Source organism: Macaca nemestrina, chromosome 1 (assembly GCF_043159975.1).
Source record: "Macaca nemestrina isolate mMacNem1 chromosome 1, mMacNem.hap1, whole genome shotgun sequence".
Classification (NCBI taxonomy): domain Eukaryota; kingdom Metazoa; phylum Chordata; class Mammalia; order Primates; family Cercopithecidae; genus Macaca; species Macaca nemestrina.
In genome coordinates, this window is record NC_092125.1 from 111,817,900 (window position 1) to 111,844,981 (window position 27,082).

Sequence of the window (27,082 nt, forward strand, 5' to 3'; positions counted from 1 at the left end):
TGCAGATACTCATTTGGATAAATTTTAAAATTAAGATGACGCATGAAAGAAGGCAGACACAAAAGAACACAGGTATAATTTCACTTATAGAAAATGGTCAAAACTGCCGGGCGCGGTGGCTCACGCCTGTAATCCTAGCACTTTGGGAGGCCGAGGCGGGCGGATCACAAGGTCAGGAGATCGAGACCACGGTGAAACCCCGTCTCTACTAAAAATACAAAAAAAAATTAGCCGGGCGCGGTTGTGGGCGCCTGTAGTCCCAGCTACTCGGGAGGCTGAGGCAGGAGAATGGCGTGAACCCGGGAGGCGGAGCTTGCAGTGAGCCGAGATCGCGCCACTGCACTCCAGCCTGGGCGACAGAGCGAGACTCCGTCTCAAAAAAAAAAAAAAAAAAAAAAAAAGAAAATGGTCAAAACTGCAAACTGACCTAAAGTGACAGTGGCTCTTTGGGGCTGAGGGTTGAAAGACGGATGAACTGCAAAGAGGTACAAGAAACTTTGGGGCACAGGAAAATATAGGGAAATTCCTAAATCTTGATTGTGGCAGTAGTTCCATTAGTCTATACATTTGTAAACATGCATTGAATTACACGTTTTAAAGTGGTGCAGCCTGTTGTACCTAAATTATACATTTATAAAGTGGATTTCATAATCTTATTTTTTCCATACTAGCAGTTAGCAGCTAGAAAATGAAATTCAATAAAACAGAATAGAAATTAGTATCCAAAATCATTACATCCTTAAGAATACATACACTGAAGCAGATACAAAGCCTCTAAAGGATATTGGTGACAGAAATTAAATACATATATATATAATGTTCATGGATTGGAAGACTCCATTTTGTTAGGCTATTACCTCAACATAATTCTGATTAATAACTTTAGCAGCAGTTTTTAGAGAAATTTAAAAGCTAATTTCCAAATGTATTTAAAAATCAAAGAATCTATAACAGGCAAGCCAGTCTTAAAGAATCAATAAATTGGAGGATTTATTCTGCTAAATTTTAAAACTCATTTTAAAGCTACAATGATTTAAAATTATACTACTGGTGTAAGTATACATAAATATATCAAAGTAAAAAATACAGTTTCAAACAATATGCCCACATATGTACAGTTATTTAAATTTTTAAAAAACAAGTATGCTAATGCCCTTAATTGAGGAAAGAAAGACTTTTCAATAAAAAAGTTCTTCAGTAAAATAATAGTTGTTGCTTTAAAATTTTAATATTAGCCGGGCTTGGTGGCGGGCGCCTGTAGTCCCAGCTACTCAGGAGGCTGAGGCAGGAGAATGGCATGAACCTGGGAGGCGGAGTTTGCAGTAAGCCAAGATTGCGCCACTGCTCTCCAGCCTGGGCGATAGAGTGAGACTCCGTCTCAAAAAAAAAAAAAATTTAATATTAACAACCACTTTCCACAATACATTAAATTTAAGATGTGAAAGTTAGAATTAGAAATCTTGTAAAAGAAAAATAGAAAATATTTTTGTGAACTTGACATAGGAAAATATTTCTTATACCAGATACTGTAGCACTCATCACAATGAAAAATAAATTAAATTGTTCTTTATTTTTAAAAAGCTTCTGCTTATTACAGGTTATTGTTTAACAAGTTAAAAGCTATCTGTAAACCAGGAATAATTATTTGCTACATACACACATACACACACACACACACACACACACATATGGACTCATTCATTTGAAATGGACTCATTCAAAATATATAAAAAACTATAGATCACAAAGAAAATGACAAACAACCCAGTATATCAATGAGCAGAAAAATTTGAAAAGATCCTTTACATAAAAATATATCTAAATGACCAATAGGCATGTGAAAACCAAAATAGGATGTCACTACACACCTGGTAGAATGGCCAAAATTTAAAAGACTGAAAATATTAAGTGGGTTAGAATGTAGAGCAACATGAAATGGCTTATATTTTCCATAGAAATGTAAAAAAATACAACTACTTCCCAAAACTTTGTGTCAGTTTTTACCCTTTCACCAAGCAATTCCATCCCTAGCTACATATACCCAGGAGAAATGTGTATGTATCTTCACAGAAAGAATTGTATGAGAATATTCATAGTTACTTATGCATAATAGTCAGCAAGTAAACCTGCCTACCATTAGAAAAACGATAGCAAGCCGGGCGCAGTTGCTCATGCCTGTAAACCCAGCACTTTGGGAGGCCCAGATGGGTTGATCATGAGGTCAGGAGTTTGAGACCAGCCTGGCCAACATGGTGAAACCCCGTCTCTAGTAAAAATATGAAAATTACCTGGGTGTGGAGGTGCATGCCTGTAATCCCAGCTACCTGGGAGGCTGAGGCAGGAGAATCACTTGAATCTGGGGGGTGAAGGTTGTAGTGAGCCGAGATCACACCATTGCACTCCAGTCTGGGTGACAGGGCAAGGCCCTGTCTCAGAAAAAAGAAAAAAGAAAAATGATATCAAATTGTGTGATAATCCTACAATAAATAGGATATTACTTGGCCAAAACAATATAAAATGAGAGAAAAACACAAACAAACAAATTAGTAGCATATATAACCACCTGAGTAAGAGAAGTCAAAAAAGGCGAACATACTAAATGATTCCATTTTTATAAAGCACAATAATAAAAAAAAATTCATCCATGGTGGCTACTATAGTTTAGATATTGGTCCCTTCCAAATCTCATGTTAAAATTTGATCCCCAGTGTTGGAGGTGGGGCTTAATGGGAGGTGTTTGGGTCGTGTGAGTGGATCCCCTCATGAATAGATTAATCCCCACCCTGGGAGAAGGTAGTGAGTGAATTCTTACTCTCTTAGTTCCTGTAGGAGCCGGTTATTAAAAAGTGCCTCTCACCTTTACTCGGTCTCTTTTGCTTCCTCTCTCACCATATGATCTCTGCACACACTGGTTCCTTTTCACCTTCCGCCATGAGTGGAAGCAGTCTTACCCCTCATTAAGAGCAGATGTTAGTGTCATGCTTGTTGTGCAGCCTGCGGAACTATGAATGAAATGCACCTCTTTTCTTTATAAATTACCCAGTCTCTGGTATTCCTTTCTGATAACACAAAGGGACTAAGACAGTGACAACATTCAGATTGTATTCTTCATTTGGGGGATGAGTATTGACTGGCAAAAGCACATCAGAACTTTTTGACATAGGGGAAAATGTTCCCTATCTTGATCTGGGTGTTATTATACAATGCATAATTACATTAAAATTCATTAAGCTGTACCCTTATGTTTTTTAAATTTTACTCTATGCAAATTACACCTCAGTGAAGAACTGTTAATATAAAGTGTCTTGACAGACACTCAAGAAAAAGTGAAAAGTGACAAAAGATAGGTAACAAATATTCAGCATATAAATAATAGGGATCCATTGAGAAGAAACCAAAAGCAATGGAACAGAACAAACAAAAAATGTATAATTTTTAAAAAGGTTTGAAATTTGAAAGTTTGAAATAATATTAAAATGACAACCCCGTCTCTACTAAAAATACAAAAAATTAGCCAGGTGTGGTAGCCGGCGCCTGTAGTCCCAGCTATTCAGAGGCTGAGGCAGGAGAATGGCGTGAACCCAGGAGACGGAGCTTGCAGTGAGCCGAGATCATGCCACTGCACTCCAGCCTGGGCAACAGAGCGAGACTCCGTCTCAAAAAAAAAAGAAGGAAAAAAAAATGACACACTGTTTCCTTGGGAAAATCAATGTAGAACCACAAACTCTGAGGCCAATTCCTGTAAAAGTACTGTCATTCAGTTTGATCTAATGGTACAAGGTCAGCTTTGAAAGCCAAAAGGAACTGGCTTCTAATTCCTATTCCTCCTCTTACTAGATTTGTGACCTAGAGAAATTTTCTAATCTGTCTGAGTTTGTTTTCTCACCAGGAACCAGATAATATCTACGTAATAAGATAGTTTATAGAATTAAATATGATCACATTGCAGTGGACATGAACCCTAATTAAGTGCTAAGAATATAGTTACACTGAGCTTTCCTTTATCTTCTTTAAAATTGTAGACAAACAACAATTGACAAAGAATAGACAAAATGTTCTAACATAAATATTCTTCCATTGTTTCTAGAAAGAAGTCACACATGCAGTATAAATATTTAGAGAGGATCTAGTTTGCATTAAATAACCTTCCCCAAACCCTGAAGCAGGACTACTTTCTAACACCAGAGATGAAAGTCTTGACTGGATCCAACCCCTGTGGTCTCTTCTGTCCCGAATGAACTGAGAAAGCCCACTCCAGTCTCAGAGCAGCACAGGCTGCCAAGCATTCTCAGAGTGGCTCTTGACTTCAACTCTAATGGCCCTGAGCTATAGATGCAACTGGGTTGGGTTAAGTTCAGGCTGAAATATATGACCAGGGCTCTCACCAGCATCAAAATTAGTGGAAGGATACCAGTCCCCAGAGCTCTGTTACAGGCCGTGGGATGCTCCATGGAGGGGTGGTGGACTTATGAATACCGATCAGGGAAAATATTTTAATGAACAGGAGGCATAAATAAACAATATCCATCCTCCACTAAAACCCAGGAAAGTTCTCATTCCAAAAGTGATGTCTGGAAGAAAACATAGGTATAAATCTTTGTGACTCTGGATCAGACATTTCTTAAATAGGGACAAGCAACCTGAAAATAGATAGATAAATGGACTTAATTAAAATTTAAAAATTTCGTGCTTCAAAGGACTCTGACATTGAAGTGAAAAGATGATTCACATAATGGGGAACTATTTGCAAGTCGTTTATCTGACAAGGGTCTAGTATGTAGAGTGTATAAATAATTCATAAAACAGCAATAAAAGACAACCAAATTTAACAATGAGAAAAAAGAATTGAATAGACATTTCTCTAAAGGGTACATATGAAGGGCCAACAAGCTCCTGCAAATATGTTCAATTTTTTCATCATTAGGAAAATATAAATTTAAACCTAAATGGGATACCACTTCACACCCACTAGTGTTACTTAAAAAAAAAAGACAACATATGTTTGAAAAGTTATGGAGAAAATGGAATTCTCATACATTACTAGTGGAAATGTAAAATGGTATAGCCACTGAGGTTGGAAAACAGTCTGTCAGTTCCTCAAATAGTTAAACATAAAGTGACTTACGATGCAGCAATTGCACTCATAGTTATACAACCAAAAAAATTACAAACATGTTCACTCAAAAACATTTACAAAAACATTTATAGCAGCATTATTCATAATAGTTAAAAAGTGGAAACATCCCAACTGACCATTAGTTGATGGATAAACAAAATGTGGTATAACTATATAACGGAATATTATTTAGCCATAAAAAGGATTGAAGTACTGATGTAAGCTATAACAAGAATGAACCTTAAGAATATTGTGCTAAGTAAAAGATGCATGTACTAAAGGCCATGTTGTATTATTCCATATACAGGAAATGTCCATAACAAGTATATCCATAGGGAGATAAAGTAGATTAGTGGTTGTCAGGGACTGCAAAAAGGGGAGAATTTGAGAGTGACTGGCAGGAAGTACAGGCATGCTTTTTGGCATTATGAAAATATTCTAAAATTAGATGGTGGTGATGGTTGCAAAACCTTTGGAATATAGTAAAAGACATTGAATGGTATGCTTAAAAATGGTGAATTTTCTGATTTATGAATTATACTTTAGAAATAATAACAACAATAATAAAGCGAGGTGTCTTTCCACATCTCCATGCTCTGTATTTTCATGGAAAAAAAAAAATCATCTCAGGGCCAGGCTCAGTGGCTTACTCTTGTAATCCCATCCCTTTTGGAGGCCTAGGTGAGAGGATTGCTTGAGGCCAGGAGTTCTAGATCACCCTGAGCAACATAGCAAGATTTCATCTCTATAAAAAATTTTTTAAAAATTAGCCAGGAATGGTGATGTGTGCCTACAGTTCCAGCTCCTTGGAAAGCTGAGGCAAGATGATCACTTGATCCTAGGAGTTTGAGGTTGCAGTTGGCTATCATCAGCACTGCACTCCAGTCTGGGGGACAGAACGAGAGCCTATCTCAAAAAAAAGCATCTTGCATTCATAGTAAGTGACCAGAATATGATGCTGACAGCATGCTGTGATGAAATGTATCAGATGAAACAAATTAAATTCAAAAAGATGTTGTTGTTGTTGTTGTTGTTGTTGTTTGTAGAAATAAGGGAAGAGAAACATCTACTTGGAAAGAACTGACACAACTGAATTGGAAAATGTGGGAAGGGGATGGGGAAGAGGGTGCCCTACTTCAGATCTGACTCCAGGGCTTACAGCAAGGGCAACTTGGGCAAGTTACAGACTCTCTGTGCCTTGGTCTTTTCATCAGCAAAACAGAAAGAATCATCCCATAAACTGTAAGGTCGATGGTATCAGTGGGTCCCCAAACTGACTGCACATCTGAGTCATGTTAAACACATTCCAGGCTCCACCTGAGCCCACAGAATCAAAATTCGTGCCAGAAGGACAATGAACTTGTATTTGCACTGACTTTCCCAGGTGTTTCTTACTCTGGTCAACTTGGGGGTAGGACCCATTGAGCTGCATCACATCATTCCAAAGCCAAAAACACAACAGCAGAACAAGAATATTTTCAATGCAGTCCCTAAAGCAGAGGAGAAACTGTTGGGGGAACCTAGAAGTAAAGGACACCTGGCTTGCTGGGCTCTATTTAAACTTTATCCTGAGTAAAGCAGAGACAGAAGCCCTTCGGGACACATGCCTGAGGCAGTGACAGTCCAACTTTGGAAGAGTGGAAGCCCTAGTTTCAAATTCAAGCATGCTTTGAGTAGAAATTAAGTTTACCTCTTTTTGCACAGCAACATGGCACATCTTTCCTAAGCTGCTCAGCTTATAAGAAAAGGAATCATACTGCTAAGAAATCACACTTCAGCAGACATGGGAAAGTAAGGAGGTCTTATAAATCTATTCTAGCTATCTAACCTGAGATCAGAAATTTAGCAGTTTCTTTCATGTTCAGGAGAGTTGTCCAGAGGCATTTCTAAAAATGGAAAGCATTCCTTCCTGTCCTAAGACATCACTGCTAACTTCAGGGAAGTAAGAACACAGCTGTCCACTCTACAGCATGGGTTGCTTTTGCACCTAAAATGTGTCCGACATCCTGAGACCTGTACCCATTTCAGGGAGCCTTGAGAGGAGCCCAAATCACTGAGTGAATTGGACATTGCATGGAGATGGTTCAACACTGCACGGGTAAGTGCAGGAGCAAGGCCGGGTCATTCTGAGAGACAATGGGTGGCGCCGATGGGGGTAAACAAAGATAAAATCAGGAGTTTGTGCTTCATCTTCAAAAACTCAAACCAATAAGTAATTTGTTCTTTAAAAGTAATAACAGTTATTTTTCTTTTTACATGAGAATTTAATCTCAAAACAGAAATCAGAAAAATATGAAGTGCATAAAACTTAAACAATAGCTTATATGTATTCTTTCTAAATAGAACCAATAGTAAAATCCTCTTCATAAAACATATGTTGTGGTTATAAAAAGGCAAAAATCTTAGTAAGACTCATAGGTGTTCAACAGAAGAGTAAATTAAACACAGTCAAGGGAAGACCCAAGTCTCACGCTTCAGACACTTCTGAATTTTGGTCCCAATACTCTAGGAGGTCACACCTCTGTCCTGGAAAATGACACAGGAATGAATGTTCTTCCCTTGACTCATTCTGTTCATTCTTTCAGAATCACAGAAACAACAAAAAAAATGGAAATATGGTCAAATAAATAATTTGTTTTCCCTCTTCTTCAGGTCTCTTATCTGTTTTTTACGAATAACAGCATTACCTTAAGGATTATGATGAAAATACAATGCCCATATATGTGCACAGTTTTAAGCAAAATGTCTGGTACGAATTGGTCAATGAATAATTACTGAATAATTATATAAATATTGCTGAATTATAAGAATTCTATGAATAATTATTGAATAATTATTGTGATTGCTTTTATTGGCAGTGCTCAGAACTCATCCCTGTGTGACCTCAAGTAAGTCATGTAACTTTGTGACCTGCAGTTTCACAATTTTTTTTTTTAACACGAGATCAGAAATTTAGCAATTTCTTTCACGTTCAGGACAGTTGTCCACAGGCATTGAGACACGAAGAAAAGACCTTCTAAAAATGGAAAGCATTCCTTCCTGTCCTAAGACATCACTGCTAACTTCAGGGAAGTAAGAACACATCTTGTTGCCAGGCTGAAGTGCAGTGGTGCAATCTCAGCTCACTGCAACCACCTCCTCCTGGATTCAAGCAATTCTCCTGCCTCATCCTCCCGAGTAGCTGGGATTACAGGCATGTACCACCATGCCTGGCTAATTTTGTATATATATATATATATATATATATATATATATATATATATATATTTTTTTTTTTTAGTAGATATGGGGTTTCTCCGTGTTGGTCAGGCTGGTCTTGAACTCCTGACCTCAGGTGATCCACCTGCCTTGGCCTCCCAAAGTGCTGGAATTACAGGCGTAAGCCATCGCACCCGACCTTCACCATTTTTAAAATAAAGAAATTTTACAAATTTTTTTTCCTGCCATATAATGTCAGGTCTCATAGACACCAGAAAATAAATTTATTTACATTGAGACATTTCAAAGCAATGTCCTTACACAGCATAGTTGCAGGATGGTGGGGACTGCTGAGAGGTATGCTTTCAAATGAGATTGAGCCAGTCCTCTGTGCTTCGCTTCCAAATGAATGCTGAGTAGCCCAGGGTCACACTCATTGCACCCTCAAATCACTCAAGTCCAGCAGCCAAACTAAAGAGACCTGGGCTATGGGACTATCTCCCCAGTCCCAGGCTCACAAAACCTAGGTGGGGATAAAAGCTGAGAAAGTGAGTAGGTGGTTCAGGGGATCACTCTCTCCTACTCGTTCCTCTCACCTCAAACTCACCTTCTACTGCACAGAAACACTGAGGACCACCAACCAACCCTGACCATGTCTTGCCCCTTTGATCTTGCCATGTTCTGTTAGTGGAATGCAACCACACTTCAATGGTGTTAGACAAACTCAGAAAATATATATATGTCAAACGATGTTCCATAAGAACTGCTCACAACCCTGTTCTGTTCATTACACGGGAAAACTGAATGAAAACAACAAAATAGCATCAGGTTTACAAAACTTCCCAAGATAGATGGTCACACATGTTTTCAGGAGATACATATATAAATAATTTGGATTACTTGATACCTTGACAAGAGCTCTTGTGGGACTAGAATGACATCGATAAGTGACAAGTATAAAATGTAGTGTTCACTGACATTAGAAAACAAATCAACCCACGCATGGAAGAAAAACTTTGAAGATAATGATGTCAAACTTGTCTTAAGTGCAATGGAAAGCCAAAATTCCAATCCAGTAAGAGAATAGAAATCAACCTGACGATGAGATGCAGCAAAAAGAATACTGAGACAGGAAAGAAAACATTTTTTAAAAATGAATTATTCATTCACTTTTTAGTGGATACAGAAAAAAACTGCAGAAGACCGTGAGAATATCACGGCAGTCTAACAGTTTGATATCTTTCACTTGTGGAAAAGCCTTCAGATCTGTTTTAATTGAAAGAGAAGGTGTGGTGACTTCATGACTACTATTAAGAAAATATAACCCATTGGGAAACTGTTTCTGACTGGTACACACAAGAAACGAACAATGAGGAATATGCTTAGATGTATTGGGAAAGAGATGGGTCTGTGGCGTTGTCACAAAAGTACACAAATACTGAGAATGACTGCTGAACAAATGGTCCCCCTCAATGGTGACCCTCAGGTAAGACCAAGGGGCCTTGTGTTTCAGCAAAGCCTGGGCAACTGTAATGCAGGGCTCCTAAGATTCCATGACATTCCCTCCTTCTAATTCTGTTATTGCAGCTGCAGGCCATTACCTGGCACACTGGCCACTATCTGCCTCACTCTTGTCAGAGTCTGAGCTATAGGCAGTGCCTTGGCTCAAATGTCTGGCATCTCAGGCCCTGTTTTTGTGGTTAAGGACTCTAAACTGCTGTGGGGAGTGATCAAGGTTTTCTCAGCGGTAAGATAACAATTCCAGTTATTGTCATCCCTCAGTCCTGATCAAACCTATTTGATTTCACCAGTTTTCAACCCATTTTGTGTTTGAGTTTCTTCTCCCTAGTCCCTGGCTCTATCTCTTCTGGCACAAATGTCAGCATGACTGTATCTGCCAGCCTCTTGTCGAGTGAAAGGGCAGAGATGAACATCCTAGAAATCAACCAAGAATTGCGCTTACAGCTGGCAGAGAGCAAACAGCAGTTCTGAGACCTCAAAGAGAAATTTCTTATACCTCAAACTACTGGCTACTCCCTGGGCAACCAGCTGAAGAAGTACACTAAGTTCTATAGGTTCACTGTATCAAAAATGATGAATGATTACCCATCTTCTCCCTGAGAGGTGAAATGCTCTCTTAATCAAAATTAATTTTATCCTTTCCATGCTTCTAGAAAAAAAGAAGAGGGTATTTTAACATCATTTTCTTAAAGATGGAAAACAGAGGCACAAAGTATTCAGCAGCTTTTCCATGTTTGTAATTTGGCATGGGGTGGAACTAGAGTTAAAATACCAGTTATTGGTGTCTGACATAGGAACAGAACCACCTGTTTTTCTCAGCAAGAGGCTAAATTGTGTTTATGAGAATTCTTTCTGTACCATATAAGATCCTGCAGACAAATAGCATCTAATCTGTGGCTTTACATATCTGGCACTAATGAATTTCCATTCAATTCAGGCTGTTGAGGCCTGATAGGCAAAGTTCCATGCTGAGAACCCTGGTGGAAACGTGGTGATAGCACACAGTACCAACTCCAAGTAGCTTAAAGAGGAGTCTGCACCTAATAGAAATTGTGGTATCCATAAGTGACAGCATCAAGAGCAGGGAGTACCCTGGTGAGAGGAAAGTCCTGCTTTCTGGGCCACAGGCTGTTATTTCTCTCTTTTTCTTTTTTTGAGATGGAGTTTTGTTTTTGTTGCCCAGGCTGGACTGCAATGGCCCAATCTCGACTCACCACAACCTCCGCCTCCTGGGTTCAAGCAATTCTCCTGCCTCAGCCTCCAAAGCAGCTGAAATTACAGGCATGCGCTATCATACGCAGTTAATTTTTGAATTTTTAGTAGAGATGGGGTTTCTCCATGTTGGTCAAGCTGCTCTCGAACTTCTGACCTCAGGTGATCCACCTGCCTCGGCCTCCCAAAGTGCTTGGATTACAGGCGTGAGCCACGGCACCTGGCCCAGGCTCTTATTTCTAAAGAGGAAAAAAGAGAGCCCCCAAGACTTTGTGGAGGTAGCAGTGTGTAAAGCAGGAACCTTGGGCCAGTTTCCTGGGCTCCATCCAAGTTGCTCGTCTTCTCTGTGCCTCAGTTTCCTCATCTGTTCATGGGTGTTATAATAATACCTACCTAGGTAAATTGCTGCAATGAATTACACAACCTATTGCTTGCAAACCTCCTGGAACAGTTGCTGGCACAGAGTAAACACTATTAGTTCTTCATTCTACTGTTTCTAACTTAACAGAAATTTGATTAGTATTTGGGCATGCTTCCTTCATGGCCTTATGGTCTTATGTCTCATATTTTATGCAATTATATCCAGATATGATTTTTTAAATCTTGAACATGTTGGTGCTTAAAATTCCCAGTTTAAAAAAAAAAAATCAGTCCTGTGAACACAGAAAATCTGAGACAGGTCTCAGTTAATTTAGAAAGTTTATTTTGCCAAGGTTGAGGATGCACCCGGGACACAGCCTCAGGAAGACCTGACGGTGCCCAACGTTGTCACGAGACGTCAATTAATGTATGTAAGAAGTACATTTGTTCAGTCTGGAAAGGCGGGACAACTTGAAGCAAAGGCAGGAAGACCCAAATTATATGATTTCTGAGCACTCTAAGTGTAAGCAGAAATTAACACCAGCTGGTTAAATGCTTATTTTAGTCGTTTAAAAGGAAATTGCAAGATACAATCCCAAACCAATTTCTTACCTAGTGATAGTGATTGGTCTCAGGCTGTAGACTGCTCTCCACCATCCTAGAAGCAGGAAAAACAACTCAACTTCCCTGTTGGAAGAAGCAAGCTCGAACTTCATAAAGCAGTTACCTGCATTCCATTGTCATGGAAGCAGGAAAACTTGCCTTCCTGTTGACAGCAAGCGAAACTCCAGAAAAAGAAGAGTTGTACAGTAAAATAAATTTAAGATCTCGACCAAATTTGGGTATATCGAGGATTCTCTGGAGGGGGTGCTCTCAGACCTCAGCAAATTGTCCTATTGGCTTGAGCCATAAAGTTAGTTCATGCTGGTACCAAGCACTGACACATTTGTCAAAGGTCAGGGGCATCTCCACTCAGAATCCCCCAGTAGTGGTTACCAAAATGTGAACCCAACAAATCTGAGACAGGTCTCAGTTAATTTGGAAGGTTTATTTTGCCGAGGTTGAGGATGCGCCAGAACAGCCTCAGGAAGACCTGACGACATGTGCCCAAGGTGGTCGGGGCATAGCTTAGTTTCATACATTGGGAGACGTGAGACATCAATCAATATATGTAAGAGGTAAATTGGTTCTGTCTGGAAAGACAGGAAAACTTGAAGCAAAGGCAGGAAAACTCAAAGTGGAGAGGGAGCTACCAGGGAAGGGAGCTTCCCGGTCACAGATAGGTGACACACAAATGGTTACATTATTTTGAGTATGTGATTAGCCTTTCCAAAGGGGGCAAATCAGATATGTATCTATCTCAGTGAGCAGAGGAGTGACTGAATAGAATGGGAGGCAGGTTTGCCTTAAGCAGTTCCCAGCTTGAGTTTTCCTTAGTGATTTTGGGGGCCCAGGATATTTTCCTTTCGCAGTCTCACAGCCCTAGAAGCCTTCCTAGCTGTACAGAAAATCACCACTTCATTCCCCAGTGCAGGAGAGGCTGCAAGCCTTGGGAAAGTATCCCATGATTCAGAGTCAGACCTCAGGGGCCGTGAATTCTGACCCTGCCTCCTTCCAGGTGACTCATCTTGTTGAGTTGCTTGATGTGCCCCGAGCTTCTTTTTTCCTGTATCTAAGTGGGGAGTATCAGATGCCAGAAAGTCGGGAGGCTGAAGAGTAAAGATGTGGACATCCCTAACTACAGCCTGGAACTAGGGACAGTTTTGTCCTTGGCATGGACCTGGCTCCTGCCCTGTAGGCAGTGACCACAGCAGCATGTCCAGCCTTCCACTGAGGCAGGCGTGTCTGTCTTAGAATATGAAGAGTGCAAAGACCTGATAAAATCTATGCTGAGGGATGAACTAAAGTTCAAGGAGGAGAAGCTGGCAGAGGAGCTCAGGCAAGCGGAGGAGCTCAGCTGAGGGGGCCCCGTGGGGGCAGGCAGGTGGGCAGGTGTGTGAATCTCTGTATAGCAGCTCAGCGGGGAGAAATAAAAGCTAAGCTGGGCCAGGGGAAGGGCAGGAATTGCCACGGCAGGCACATGTCACACAAATATTTATAAAACAGAGAAAATAATAGTAAGTTATGGGTTGCCTCGTTTTCTCTTTTTCAAACAAGTAATTGTTGAGGTGAAATTTGCATAACACAAAAGTAACCAAAGGAACTACCCAGCAGCAGTTAGTATACTCAAAATGCTGTGCGATCACCACCGCATTTACTCTTAGTCAGAATCACCTCCTGACTGACTTGGGCTTCTCATTTGTTCAATCAATATTGCCTTCTCGACCCTGTCATTCTTTTCTTTTCTCATCTTTCCAGTTGTACCTGGCCACATTTCTGTGCACGGCTTTGTGTCTAGTCACTGAATAATGCACTATGTGTATTTTAACATGAAAATGTCCACAACCAAAATGAGAAATCGAAGGAAAATCCTTTTGGAACTCATTTGGTTACAGAAGAAAAAGATGAATGGAATGCTGAAAAATCTTCCTGGAGCTCTCTCTCTCTATTGCAGAGGGGAAGACCTGTTTTTAATTTAAAAAATATATTTTTCTTTCCTTTGCCACAGGCATTTCCCTTAACATGTACTGACTTTCTGCATGGAGGGCTCCTTTGTTGCAATATTAGAACGGATCACTCATCCCTTTCCACTATTAAATTTTCTCTACTATTCCACCTTAGGCAATATAAAGTCTCTGTTCACTCTCAGACCTGAGAGCTGGCCCAGTTACAGGACATGTTACAGGAAGGGAGACATGCCTTCCTCTCACTGAATCAGCATCTCAAGGTCCTCCTCACTCCTGATGATTCTGACAACTCCCAGGGGCAGGACCTCTGAGAGCAGGCTGGCAGAGCACCTTGTCCACAAGCTCAGCCCAGGTAAGGTGACCACAGGCCCTGATGACACAAAGCCCAGGCTTATGAGAGACTCTACACCTCCCTACCTTCACAATGACAGTTATATTGGTGGTGTTTCTTTCCACTAAACATATATGGCCATGACATGACCAGGACTTCCTGGATAGAAACAGAGGTAAGAAGTCCATGGGGTTAGAGGTCACAGTATTGCAAATGTCTCCTCCTCCTTGACAGTCATGTCTTTGGAGCAAGAGGCCATATCCATTCAGTTTTAAAGGACAGGAAGGAGGCTATGACAGAAGGCAAGTTGTTAGAGTAAAAAGAGTCCAGGACTAAGAATGAAGGTTCCCAGGCTGTATCTTCAGCAATGTCCTTAGTAACCATGGGTGAGTGATTGATTTATCCTTTCTGGATTTTTTTGTCTAAACCTGAAAAGAGGTCAAATTGTCTCTTCAATGGTAGATACAGCATTCAAATATGGGAACACTTATGATTACCTTTCAAAATGAGATGAAGCCCCTCGCCGTGTGGTGTTGGAGAAGGCACTTGATGTGGGGGCATTTGGTGGTAGGAAGGGCTTCAGACTGGAGCACTCCCCATGGAGAGAATGTCCCTGAATAACACAGCAGAAGCCAACTTGGAGGGCTTGTGAAGTCTCCCAATGCATGAAGAAAGGTGGGATAAGGTTGTTTGTCCTCCCCTAAGAGAAAGAAATAGATTCTAAATATGAGAGCTGTGACAGGACACCAAGCCCGTGCCTGGGAATCAGATCTGTGGCGGGATGGGGGAGACAGCTGCCAAAGTCCAGAAAGATGCTGGACAAGCCTCCAGTGATATGGGGACCAAAAGGTCTTTTCAATATTTGGCCATATCTTGATGGTGGCCCTCCAGATCAGAAATGCATTGCCTGATGGATCAGGAAACCATGCCAGGGCATTTTATTAAAGATAAAACATGAGAGCTTTCAGTCCAACACTGACCCATGCATAGATGTTCATGTCTCTGTGCACATAGGGCTCACTGTGCTTGCAGTGTGTGAAGTGAGGAATATCTAAATGGAAACTTCTGTATTTGTTTGCAGAGAATGATGAAGGTGATAGTGAAAATGATAAAGATGAGGAGATTCATAAAGTACAAGCATCACCTGTCCCCAGGTTACACTGAACAATCAGGAGCGGGTAGTGGGTGGATAAACCATGGAAAAGGTCTTAGAATATGAAGGAGTTGAAGGTAGTCACAGATTCCAGATGCAGGATAAAGAAAGCTGCAGAGTGCACTGATTTCATGTGCTCACCCAACAAGGAAATAGGCCTGGTCCATTGTCTTCATGGGCCTTGTAAGCATGACCCTGGATGAAGTCACCAGCCCTAGGGACTTCCTGCACTCACAGAGGAGAACTGTTCTCTCCTGTAATGAAAACCAGGAGGAGATGCAAAGCTGCTTTCTACATGATTGTCTCCAGGTTCTTGTTAAGAAAGATAAATAGCAAAGAGGTGGGCCAGGCACGGTGGCTCACACCTGTAATCCCAGCACTTTGGGAGGCCAAGGTGGGTGGATCACCTGAGGTCAGCAGTTTGAGACCAGCCTGGCCAACATAGCAAAATCTCATCTCTACTAAAAATACAAAAATTAGTCAGGTGTGGTGGGGGGCACCTGTAGTCCCAGCTACCTGGGAGGCTGAGGCAGGAGAACCGCTTGAATCCAGGAGGCAGAGGTTGCAGTGAGCCGAGATCATGCCACTGCACACCAGCCTGGGTGACAGAGCGAGAATGTGTCTCAAAAAAATAGTAAAGAGGTAAAAAGCAGAGGAATTATTTAGGAAGTTTCTAGAAACTGTAAACATCAAGAGAAGTACCTAGAAAAAAATTGTACATTTCACATATTATTTTTTTAAGAAGACCCAGAAGGCACACCATTTCTGAAGCCTACAGTGGCTCAAGAGCCTGTATTCCCTTGGTCACAGTATTTAAATGCAACCCAGCTTTGGCACACAGTGTAGCAGCTGTTATGGTTCTCCACGTATGTTTCTCTGTGTGTGTCATGTCTGCACACACAGAGATAGCTGAGCCTCCGTCCTCCTCAGCTCCTATCTTCCCAGTGCAATGAACACCAGCTGTTCCCTTCCTCTTTGGCTCCCATGGCATCCACAATCTCTTGCAGAGAAAGGAGGAGTGCCTGTTCCCTCTTACAGGAAGCCACCCGTTTGCTTTTTGGGACAATTCTCTTATACCTCTGTCAAAACTGGCTAGGACTCCCTGGGTCCAATTGAGGGTCCAATCTCTCTGTGTTTAATCTTTTGTCATCTCTCTCCCCACTGGCTCATCAGGGAGGTGCTGAAGGCTGAAGAAAAGGAAGTCCCTGAGGACTCACTGGAGGAATGTGCCGTCACTTGTTCAAATAGCCACGGCCCTTCTGACTCCAACCAGCCACACAGGAACACCAAAACTACATTTGAGGAAGACAAAGTTGACTCTGCACTGGTTATAGACAGTGAATCCTCTCATAATGAATGGGAGGATGCTCTACACATTCTCCCAGGTAGACTCTATATTCTCTCCCCCTCATACCTCTGTCTAGGCTGAGGAAGATCAACTCTGAAAAAGAGCTCTATACAAACAAATTGGTTTGAATCAGAAATTAGGATGGGGTACTAAACACAGATATCAGGTGGTTTAGGGAGTTTTCCTCTCCTCCTCAGCCCTCTCTCCCTGTCCCCAGTGTCATGGACCCCAGGCAATTGGGACAAACTCATAGTCACCTTTGTCCAGGAGGTATACAGGAGGTATCTATCAAGCCTTCTAGCTTGGATCCAATATCTCTCATCATCTGTCATTATGTCATCTGTCCCTGAACAAAGTCCATGGAGTTTTTATGCCTTTTTAAGGAAACTGGCAGCCTTGCCTTTTATTTGGAGATATTGTTCCCCCAGTTTTACTGTTCTCAGCTTCAGTCTTGATCTCCTTTAAGTCAGCTTGCTTAGCTGCACAGTCACCTTGAAACCAGGATGGAAACATTTATTCTTTACCTTGCTGATATGTCTCCATAGGCTGGGCCCTGAGTTCTCCACCCCATCAATGGCCAATGTTTCTTTGTAGCATCACAGATTTTTTTTTTTTTTTTTTGAAACAGAGTCTCACTCTGTCACCCAGGCTGGGGAGTGCAGTGGCACAGTCTTGGCTCACTGCAACCTCTGCCTCCTGGGTTCAAGCAATTTTCCTGCCTCAGCCTCCTGAGTAGCTGGGACCAGAGGTATACACTACCATGCCTGGCTAATTTTTATATTTTTAGTAGAGACAAGGTTTCACCATGTTGGCCAGGCTGGTCTCGAACTCCTGGCCTCAAGTGATCCATCCACCTTGGCCTTCCAAATCGCAGATTATTTTTTAAGACAGAGTTGTTAGAATTCATCCATCAGTCCAGTCTCATATATAGATGCCTTTAAACATTCAATGACCATGTTATCTGGTGAGATAAGTCAGTATTGCAGCAACACTCTCAGAAAGTAGCTTGACCAATTTTTGGAGATTTTTTTGGGAAAAAAATTTGTTTAACTTGCATAGACTCAGGCAGGGAATATGGCATTATGGTCTACCCATAGAGGGAGATTTTGGCCTGGGGGTCTGGAAAGGAGGCTCATCTACTTCACACCAGACTTAATCTAGGGCACCCTAGAACATTCCTGTCAGATTCCATATTCTTGCACTGAGAATATTTATTTCCTTGTGCTATGACTGGACACTGATTTGGTCATATGTGAAGTGTGATTTGCTTAATGCGACCTGCTTCTCTGAATTTATTTACAGAAAATCAAAGTGATCATAAGGAAGAGGAAGAAGGGCCAGTGTCTCCCAGGTAACACTGTGGAATTGTGGGCTGTTACTTCAATAGTGACACTTGGAGACTGCAGATCCAGAGAAAACAAGGAAGTGATGAATAGAACTATTTCTTCCATTCACCCAGCTACAAATTGTCCTTATTAACACTGTTGGGGGCTATTCATGGCACTTGTATTGGTTTTAATTTTGTAGTCCTCTCAAGACAGGAACCTGCAATCAGATGAGCCAGGTGAACTAACCAAACAGGGATTTCCTGGTGTTGCCTGTTCTCTCCCACGTGTTTAAATCCAGGGAGAGATGCATATATGCTTTCTGCCCATTTGTTGTTAGTATGTTTGCTAGTATCTATGCAAGAGAAGAAATTCAGAAAATAAACATATATCAAAATATTGGAAAAAGGAGGCCCTTAATACACAGGCTGTATGTCTGCACTGCCTCAAGAGCTCTGTTCACTTGAATGATGCATGTAAAATTCAACATAATTTATGTAAAGTAGTTAAAGTCCTGTGTCAGTTCTCTGTGCTGCCAAGTCATGATGGTAGTTTACAGGGAGAGTCTGGGTGCTCTGCAGTGGCTCATCTGTGGCAAATGCACTGAGCATGACCAGCACATTTTCGATCTCTCCCCAAGACAGTCACTTTCCACCCTGCATTTAGAAGGATAGCTTTTTTTCTCTTGAAGGAAAAATGCCTTTGCTTTTTGTGATCACTCGATTCTGTTTCCCATTGGATCAGCTGAAAGGCTTTGTTGTCTAATCTTTGTTGGTTTAATCTTCTGTCATCTCTGTCCTGCCTGGCTCATCAGGAATCTGCAGGAGTCTGAAGAGGAGGAAGCCCCCAGGAGTCCTGGGATGAAGGTTATTTGACTCTCTCAATTCCTCCTGACATGTCTGCCTCGTACCAGTCTTACAAGAACACCTTTCACTCATTAGAGGAACAGCAAGTTGGCTTGGCTCTTGACATAGGCAGTGAGTACTCCATTGTGAAGGTGATAAAGCTCCAGTTCGTGTCCCAGGTGGACCCCATAATCTTTGGGCCTTGTGCCCCTGGTTGGGCTGAGAGTTGCCATCACTGTGGGCTGAACCTATATATCAGTGTAGATTTCAATCACTCTGGAGTTGAGTCTGAAGCACAGGCATGGGGTGGGTCAGTGGGCTTTGCTCTCTTCCTAGTCTCAGGCCATGCCCATGGCACCCTTGACCAACTGTCAGGACATTGAACTCAAGGCAGGTGTGACAAACTCACACCAAGCTCTGCAGCACATGCCCAGGAGTTGTCTGTCAGATCAGCTCATCTGAATTAAATGTCTCTTGCCAGCTACAAAGTTCCTTATGAGTTTCGTTCCCCAAGCATGTCTTTGCGGTTCTCTACCTGCCCAAGGCCAGTGTCACCCTTGTCTACCTCTTAGTGGAAGATGTGACCCAGGTTTCACTGAATTCATCCCCATTTTCTGTGTCTTCTAAGTTGGCTTGTTTTAGCTCATCTGTCCATCTTCTTGCTGGTATGTTTTCTACATAAACAGCCGACTTTTCACTCACAAAAGCCATAATAGCTGATGCTTCTGTGTAGAACCAAGACTAATTTTGACTCAAGAGCTGGTACATTGCACCCCTTCATCAAATCTCAGTGTCCACAATCTCGTAAAGTATCAAATCCTGGGTATTTGATGAGAGAAACCTTAATATTGAAGTATCTCTCCTACGAGGTGTTAGAACTATTTGCCTACAATCTATTGGGGGGAAAAATTGCTCATTTGTGTACACACTCCTAGGACAGAGCACATTGGGAAGATAACGTTCCAAAACAGGGGAATTTTGCCCAAGGCTCATGAAAGGAACCAAGTTAGTTCTTTCAAGACTTGACCTCAGGCCTCCTGGTATATTTCTCTCAAAGTCTCCTGTTCTCACACTGAGAAGACTGATGTCCCTGTGTTAGGATTGGACAGAGGATTGTTTCTGTGTGCAAGGAGGAACTGCTTAATGTAAGAGGCCCCATCTGAATTTATTTGCAGGACATCAGTGTGATCAAGTGAAAAAGGAGGATTGAGAGGCAACATGTCCCAGGTGAGTCTGAGAAATTGTGGACAGTTAATTTGGTGTTGACACCTGGAGACGCCAAGTCCAGGGAAAACAGAATATGCTGAAAATAACGATTTCACCTTGTCAACCAAGCCTGAATTACTCCTACTAATATTGCTGTTGCTTTTCATTGCAGTAAATGTTTAGGTTTCCGTTTCTTCCTACCCTTATCATTTACTAACCTAGTGAATGTTGACCATACCTCAAAAGCTGTATTCTCATGGTGACTGCAGGGAAACTTGAGCACATTTTATGGAAAATTATTGAGCCCACTGTTTACATGATCACTGTTCACTGTGTGTCCTGAGGGCACTAACTCAGAGTGTCCTTTAACTCCCTCATCAGTGTGTCACCTGGACAATTCACTAAGCTCTGTCTGTCTCTCTTTCTCTCTCTCTCTGTATTTCTCTTTCATCATTTACTACCCAGCCATGGTCTATTCCTACATAAAGGCAATAATTTGTTACCTCATTAATGGATCTATGTTTTTTCTTTTGTAACCACTTCCTTATGCTATTCATGAAATCTACCTGGGGCTCTGCGGTGTCTGATTTTCCCTGGCTTACTCTTCAGTTTTTCCTACTTCTCCAGGCTTAGCAGGGAGCTGCTGGAAGGGGAAGAGCCTGAAGTCTTGCAGTACTCACTGGATAGATGTTATTCAACTCCTTCCAGTTATCTTGAACTGCTGAACTCCTACCAGCCCTACAGAAGTGCCTTTTACTCATTGGAGGAACAGCTTGTTGGCTTGGCTTTTGAGGTGGACAGTGAGGACCCTACAATGAAGGTGATAAGGATCCACCGAGTCTTCTGGATATGGGTCATATTCCTGCTGCAAGTGGCCCTTACTGAGCTGAGAGATGTCATTGCCACAGGGAGGACCTATAGGCACATGTAGGTTTGAATGAAACTCTAGTTCCACCTGGAAGCCCAAATATGGGATGGGTCAGTGAGCATGGCTGTCTTCGTAGTCGCAGGCCATGCCTGTGGCACTCTGATCCTACTCTCAAGACACTGGACCCAGGCAGATGTGACAAATTCACACAACTATGATTTTGACTCAATTTTGTAGATTTTGTAGATTTCCTCCTTTACTCTAATTTCAGTGTTTAAAATCTTTTCAATCATGAAAAAGCTGAGTTTTTGATGAAACAGTTTTTCTCCTAGAAATCATTTGGGGGCATTTGTTTTAAATTGATTGGAAAAATACTGCGTAACCATTTGTACAAACTTGGGACAAATGATATTGGGATAGCAATCTACCAGAATAGGGACATTTTACCTGTAGTTTCTGGGACAAAAACCAAGGAATCTCCATTATGACCAGCCTTCAGTCCTCCTGAAGTATAGCTCTCACAGTGCCTTATTCTCATGGTGAGAAGACTGAGGTCCCTGTGTGAGGATAGACAGTGGATTGTTACATGTGTAGGGGAATTGGCTTAATGTGTCTGTCCGTGTCTGAACTTATTGCAGAAATTGAAAAGTACCAAGAAAAGGAAGAAGACCAAAACCTACCATGCCCCAGGTAACTTTGAGCAATTATGGACGCTTAATTCTGTGTTGACACCTGGAGATGCCAGGTCCAGGGAAACCAGAGTGTGTTCAATTTCATCTTTTCAACCAAGCCTGAATTCCTCCTACTGACATTGCTGTTGGTTTTCATTGCAGTAGACCTTTTGGTTTCCATGTCTTCCTCCCCTTATCATTTACTAACTTACAGTAGGTTGACCGAACCTCAAAAGCTGTATTCTCATGGTGACTGAATGGAAACTTGAGCACATTTTATGCAAAATTGTTGAGCCCACTCTTTTCATGATCACTGTTCGCTGTGTGTCATGCAGGCACTAACTCAGAGTGTCCTGTTACTCCCTCATCATGTGTCAACTGGTCAATTCACTGAGCTCGTTTTCTCTCTCTCTCTCAGTCTCTCTCTCTCTCTTTCTCTTTCATCCTTTCCTACCCAGCCATGGCCTATTCCAACATAAAGGCAATAATTTGTTACCTCATTAATGGATCTATCCTTTTTCTTTTTTAACCACTTCCTTATGCCCCCATGAAATCTAGTTGGGGCTCTGTGGTTTCTGATTTTCCCTGGCTTACCTTTTAGTTTTTCCTACTTCTCCAGGCTCAGCAAGGAGCTGTTGGAAGTGCAAGAGCCTAAAGTCTTGCATGACTCAGTGGATAGATGTTATTCAACTCCTACCAGTTATCTTGAACTGTCTGATTCATGCCAGCCCTACAGAAGTGCCTTTTACTCATTGGAAAAACAGCATGTTGGCTTGGTTCTTGGCGGGGACAGTGAGTACCTTACTATGAAGGTAATAGGTCTCTACCTGGTCTTCCGGAAGGGGTCATATTCCTGCTCCAAGTGGCCCTTACTGAGCTGAGAGATGTCACTGCCACAGGGAGGACCTATAGGTGTATGTAGGTTATAAGGAAACTGTAGTTCCAGTTGGAAGCCCAGACATAGGATGGGCCAGTGAGCATGGCTCTACTCCTAGTCTCCAGCCATGTCTGTGGCAACCCGAGCCCACTCTTAGCACATTGGACCCAGGCAGATGTAAAAAAATTCACAGAACTGTGATTTGGACTCAAGGGTTTGTAGGTTTCCTCCTTCATTCTAATTTCAGCATCTAAAATTCTTGCAACCATTAACAAGCTGGGTATTTGATGAGACAGGGCTGAATACTGCAGTTTTCCTTCTAGAAATAATCTGGGACATTTGCTTTGAATTGATGGGAAAAGTAAGGCATAACTGTTTCCACAAACTTGGGATAAATGATTCTGGGATAATAATCTAGCAGAATAGAAATAGCAGACATTTCACCCTTGGTTCAGCGATGCAAACCAAAGAACCTCTATCATGACCGGCTTTCAGGCCTCCTGAAGTATGTCTCTCACAGTGTCCTCTTCTCATGCTGAGGAGCCTGAGGTCCCTGTGTGGGGATTAGACAATATAGTGTTATGGGTGTAGGTGAATTGGCTTATTTTGTTTGTCCCTGTCTAAATGTATTGCAGGAATTAAAAAGGACCAAGAAGAGGAAGAAGACGAAAGCCCACCATGCCCCAGGTAACTTTGAGCAATTGTGAACAGCTAATTCTGTGTTGACACCTGGAGACTCCTGGTTCAGGGAAAACAGAGCAGGCTGACAATATCGATTACATCTTTTCAACCAAGCCTGAATTATTCCTAACCATTGCTGTTGATTTTCATGGCAGTAGATATTTAGGTTTCCATTTCTTCCTCCCCTTATCATTTACTAACTTACCGTAGGTTGACCATACTTCAAAAGCTGTATTCTCATGGTGACTGCATGGAAACTTGAGCACATTTTATGGAAAATTATTGAGTGCATTCTTTTCATGATCACTGCATGCTGTGTGTCCTTAGAGCACTAACTCAAAGTGTCCTGTTACTCCTTCATCAGTGTGTCACCTGGACAATTCACTGAGCTCTCTTTCTCTCTCTCTCTCTCTCTCTCTCTCTCTCTCTGCCTCTCTCACTGTCTGTCTTTCTCTTTCATCCTTTTCCATTTGGCCCTGTTCTCTCCCAACATATAGCCAATAATTTGTTACCTCATTAATGGATCTATCCTTTTCTTTTTATAACCACTTCCTTATGCTACTCATGAAATCTACCTGGGGCTCTATGGTGTCTGATTTTCCCTGGCTGACTCTTTAGTTTTTCCTACTTCTCCAGGCTCAGCAGGGAGCTGCTGGAAGGGGAAGAGCCTGAAGTCTTGTAGTACTCACTGGATAGATGTTATTCGACTCCTTCCAGTTATCTTGAACTGCCTGACTCATGCCAGCCCTACAAAAGTGCCTTTTACTCATTGGAGGAACAGCATGTTGGCTTGGCTCTTTACGTGATCAGTAGGTTCCTTACTGTGAAGGTGATAAGGCTCCACCTGGTCTTCCGGATAGGGGTCATATTCCTGCACTGAGCAGCCCTTACTGAACTGAGAGATGTTGCCACAGGCAGGACCTATAGGCACATGTAGGTTTGAATGAAACTCTAGTTCCATTTGGAAGCCCAGACATAGGATGGATCAGTGGGCATGGCCCTATTCCTATTCTCAGACCATGCAGTGGCAACCTGTGCTCAGTCTGGAGACATTGGACCCAAGTTAGGTGTGACACATTCACATAACTATGCAGCACATGCCGGGAGTGGTCTGTCAGACATTCTAATTTGAAAGATATACCCACATATCTCTGGGTAGCTACAAAGTTCCTCAGGGATTTCATTTTGTAGGCAAGTCTCTGAGCTTCTACACCTGCCCAAGGGCAGTGTCATCTTTGTGTACAGCTCATGCAAAGGTGTTACCCTGGTTTTAATTAACCTAACCCCATTCTTTGTATCTTCAATGTCTGCTTTTTTAACTGATATGTCTGTTACCTTTTGTTTTGGTTTTGGAAGCAGGACTGAGCCTTGTCACTTTTTGATGCCATGAATAACCAATGTTTTTTTATAGAACCAAAGACTTATTTTTGACTCAAGGGTTTGTTGATTTTCTCGCTCATTGTAATTTCAGTGTCTAAAATCCTCACCTTTGTGAATAAGCTAGGTATTTGATGAGACAGGGCTGAATACTGCAGTTTTTTTTTTTTTCCAGAAATTATTTTGGGTGTTTGCTTTGAATTGCTAGGGAAAATATTGCGTAACTGTTGGCACAAACTCAGGAGAGATGATACTGGGATAATGATCTACCAGAACAGGGGACATTTCACCCTTAGGTTCAGAGATGAAAACCAAGGAATCTGTATCACGTCTGGCCCTCAGGCCTCCTGGAGTATGTCTCTCACAGAGTTCTCTTCCCATCCTGAGGAGACAGATGTTCCTGCTTTAGGGTTGACGGTGGATTGTTGCATGAATAGAGGAATAGACTTAATGTGTCTGTCCCTGTCCACTTTGTTGCAGACATTGAAAAAAATCAAGAAGAAGAAGAAGACCAAGACCCACCATGCCCCAGGTAACTTTGAGCAATTGCAGACATTTAATTTATTGTTGATACCTGGAGATGCCAGATACAGGGAAAACGGAACATACCCATCCATTCATTCAGCCAACCATGAAATTGCCATATTAGTCATGTTAAGATTATCAGTGTGGAATAATTATTAAACAGGATTATTAGTTAATATTAATATTATTGGTACAATATTAATAAAGTTGCCTCTTTTCATTTTACACCTGTATTTGTATTTGTTTCTCTTGTTAATTCCTTCAAAATTGTACTAATCTTTATTCAGTTGACTTTGTTGAACTGATCGATCACATTTTCTGCAGTTTCCCTTTCTGCCTTTTTGGCTTAAAGTGAACTTGAGATGCTCATCTGATGTCTGCCTCTTTGCCATTATATTTGCAAATATCTGAGAGCAAGAATGTGAATACAAATAATTCATATCATGCCAAAATTTTGAGAACAAGAGATGTTGAGGTCCCAGTAACTCTGTCAGTCTACGAAGACACAGGGGCCTGTTGCATGTGCCATGTCATAACTCTTTGGTACAGGAATCGTTCCGTCTCCTTCCTTTCCAGCTCACTGTCTACCCAGGACACTGAGCACCTGCTGCTCTCTCTCCTGCTGGAGACAGAGAAGGATCATTCTCTGCCTGAGGGGACTGTTTTTTGCTTCCTCTGGCATCTCCTGTCAGACTCTCTGTAGAACCAGTTGGGCACTGTGGTTTCTGTTCCCTCCGGTGTTTATCTTCTGTGTTCTTCATCCACCAGGCTGAGCCCGGAGCTGCCAGAGGTGGAGGAGCAAGGCGTCCCGCAGGACTCCCTGGATGAAGTTTACTTGATTCCTTCACTTCCCCCTGACCTGTCTGACTGCCAGCAGCCTTACAGCAGCACGTGTGCTCATTGGAGGATCAGCTCGCCTGCCTGCTCTGGATGTAGCCTGTGAGTACTCCAGCCCAAAGGTCACAAAGCTCTACTATTCTCCCAGGCAGCCTCTATATATTCTGTTTCCTGTAACTTGTGCAGCTGAGATGGATCATCACTGCAGGCAGCCCCTGTAAATTCAGAGTGTTTTGAATCTGGTTCTTGGATCCAGTTTTAAGCTCAGACATTCAATGGGTAGAACCGCCTTCTCTTGTGCCAGGTGATTCCTCTGTCACTCACTCCTTCTCACAAGAACAGGCTGTAGGTATCAAAACAGTTCAGAGAGGGGAATGATGAGGGATCACTGCATACTCTTGGCCGCAACAGCTCACCTGGAGAATTTTGTGTAACAGACTTCATTCCTTAAGATAGGGCATCTCTCTTTTCAGACATTATGTTGAGCAGCATGCTTCACATCACACAGCGCCCTCCTCTCTTCTCTGGCCATCCACCTGTGCTGGCAGTTTTCCCCCATTATTTTGGAGGCTGTTTCATGATTCCTGTGTTTCAAGCCAGATTCTCTACTACCTCCTCTGAGGTGGCTTCCCTCCACTGAAGCAGTTAGCGTCCCTTCCTCCATGCCTGGCCATGGCTTGCATCCTCTGTAGAGCCCCGGTGGTTTCTTTTATGTGTGGGTTTGTGGTTTCAATCATGTGTCGTCTCAGTGCTATGTTCTCATGTAAACCATCAACAACTAGTGTCCCTGATCAGGTGCTGGCCTAACTGATGAGCAAAGCGCAGTGGTTCTCATGCCCATGATCTCCAGCAAACCCTTCCTGTGAGCAAGTGCCCCTTGAGGTTGCAGTTTCATAGGGTGTGTAAGGAAAAAAAAACAATTTTCTTCTCACTCATTCTGGTTTTTATACCATTATTCTGGGAATTTCATGTGGATTGTTAGTAGTTTTACCTATCAAAACTCTTGTAGGAAGAGCAAGTAACTCTGAGATGTCCCCCATCTGAATATGTTGTAATGAGAGTAG

At 42.0% G+C, this 27,082-nt stretch overlaps 1 protein-coding gene across 1 annotated transcript; it reads left to right on the forward strand.

Annotated features, from left to right (window-relative positions):
• The first annotated feature begins 10,062 nt into the window (after positions 1-10,062).
• On the forward strand, positions 10,063-24,159 carry LOC105479057 (NBPF family member NBPF15). Its single transcript, XM_071070001.1, is given in 15 exon segments — positions 10,063-10,376; positions 13,262-13,391; positions 14,129-14,287; positions 14,289-14,326; positions 15,387-15,459; positions 16,632-16,843; positions 18,109-18,157; positions 18,946-18,971; positions 18,974-19,108; positions 20,152-20,203; positions 20,810-20,982; positions 21,689-21,740; positions 22,341-22,513; positions 23,234-23,285; positions 23,916-24,159. Coding segments are annotated over 15 exon segments (1,746 nt in total). The 5' UTR covers positions 10,063-10,198.
• Positions 24,160-27,082: the final 2,923 nt, after the last annotated feature.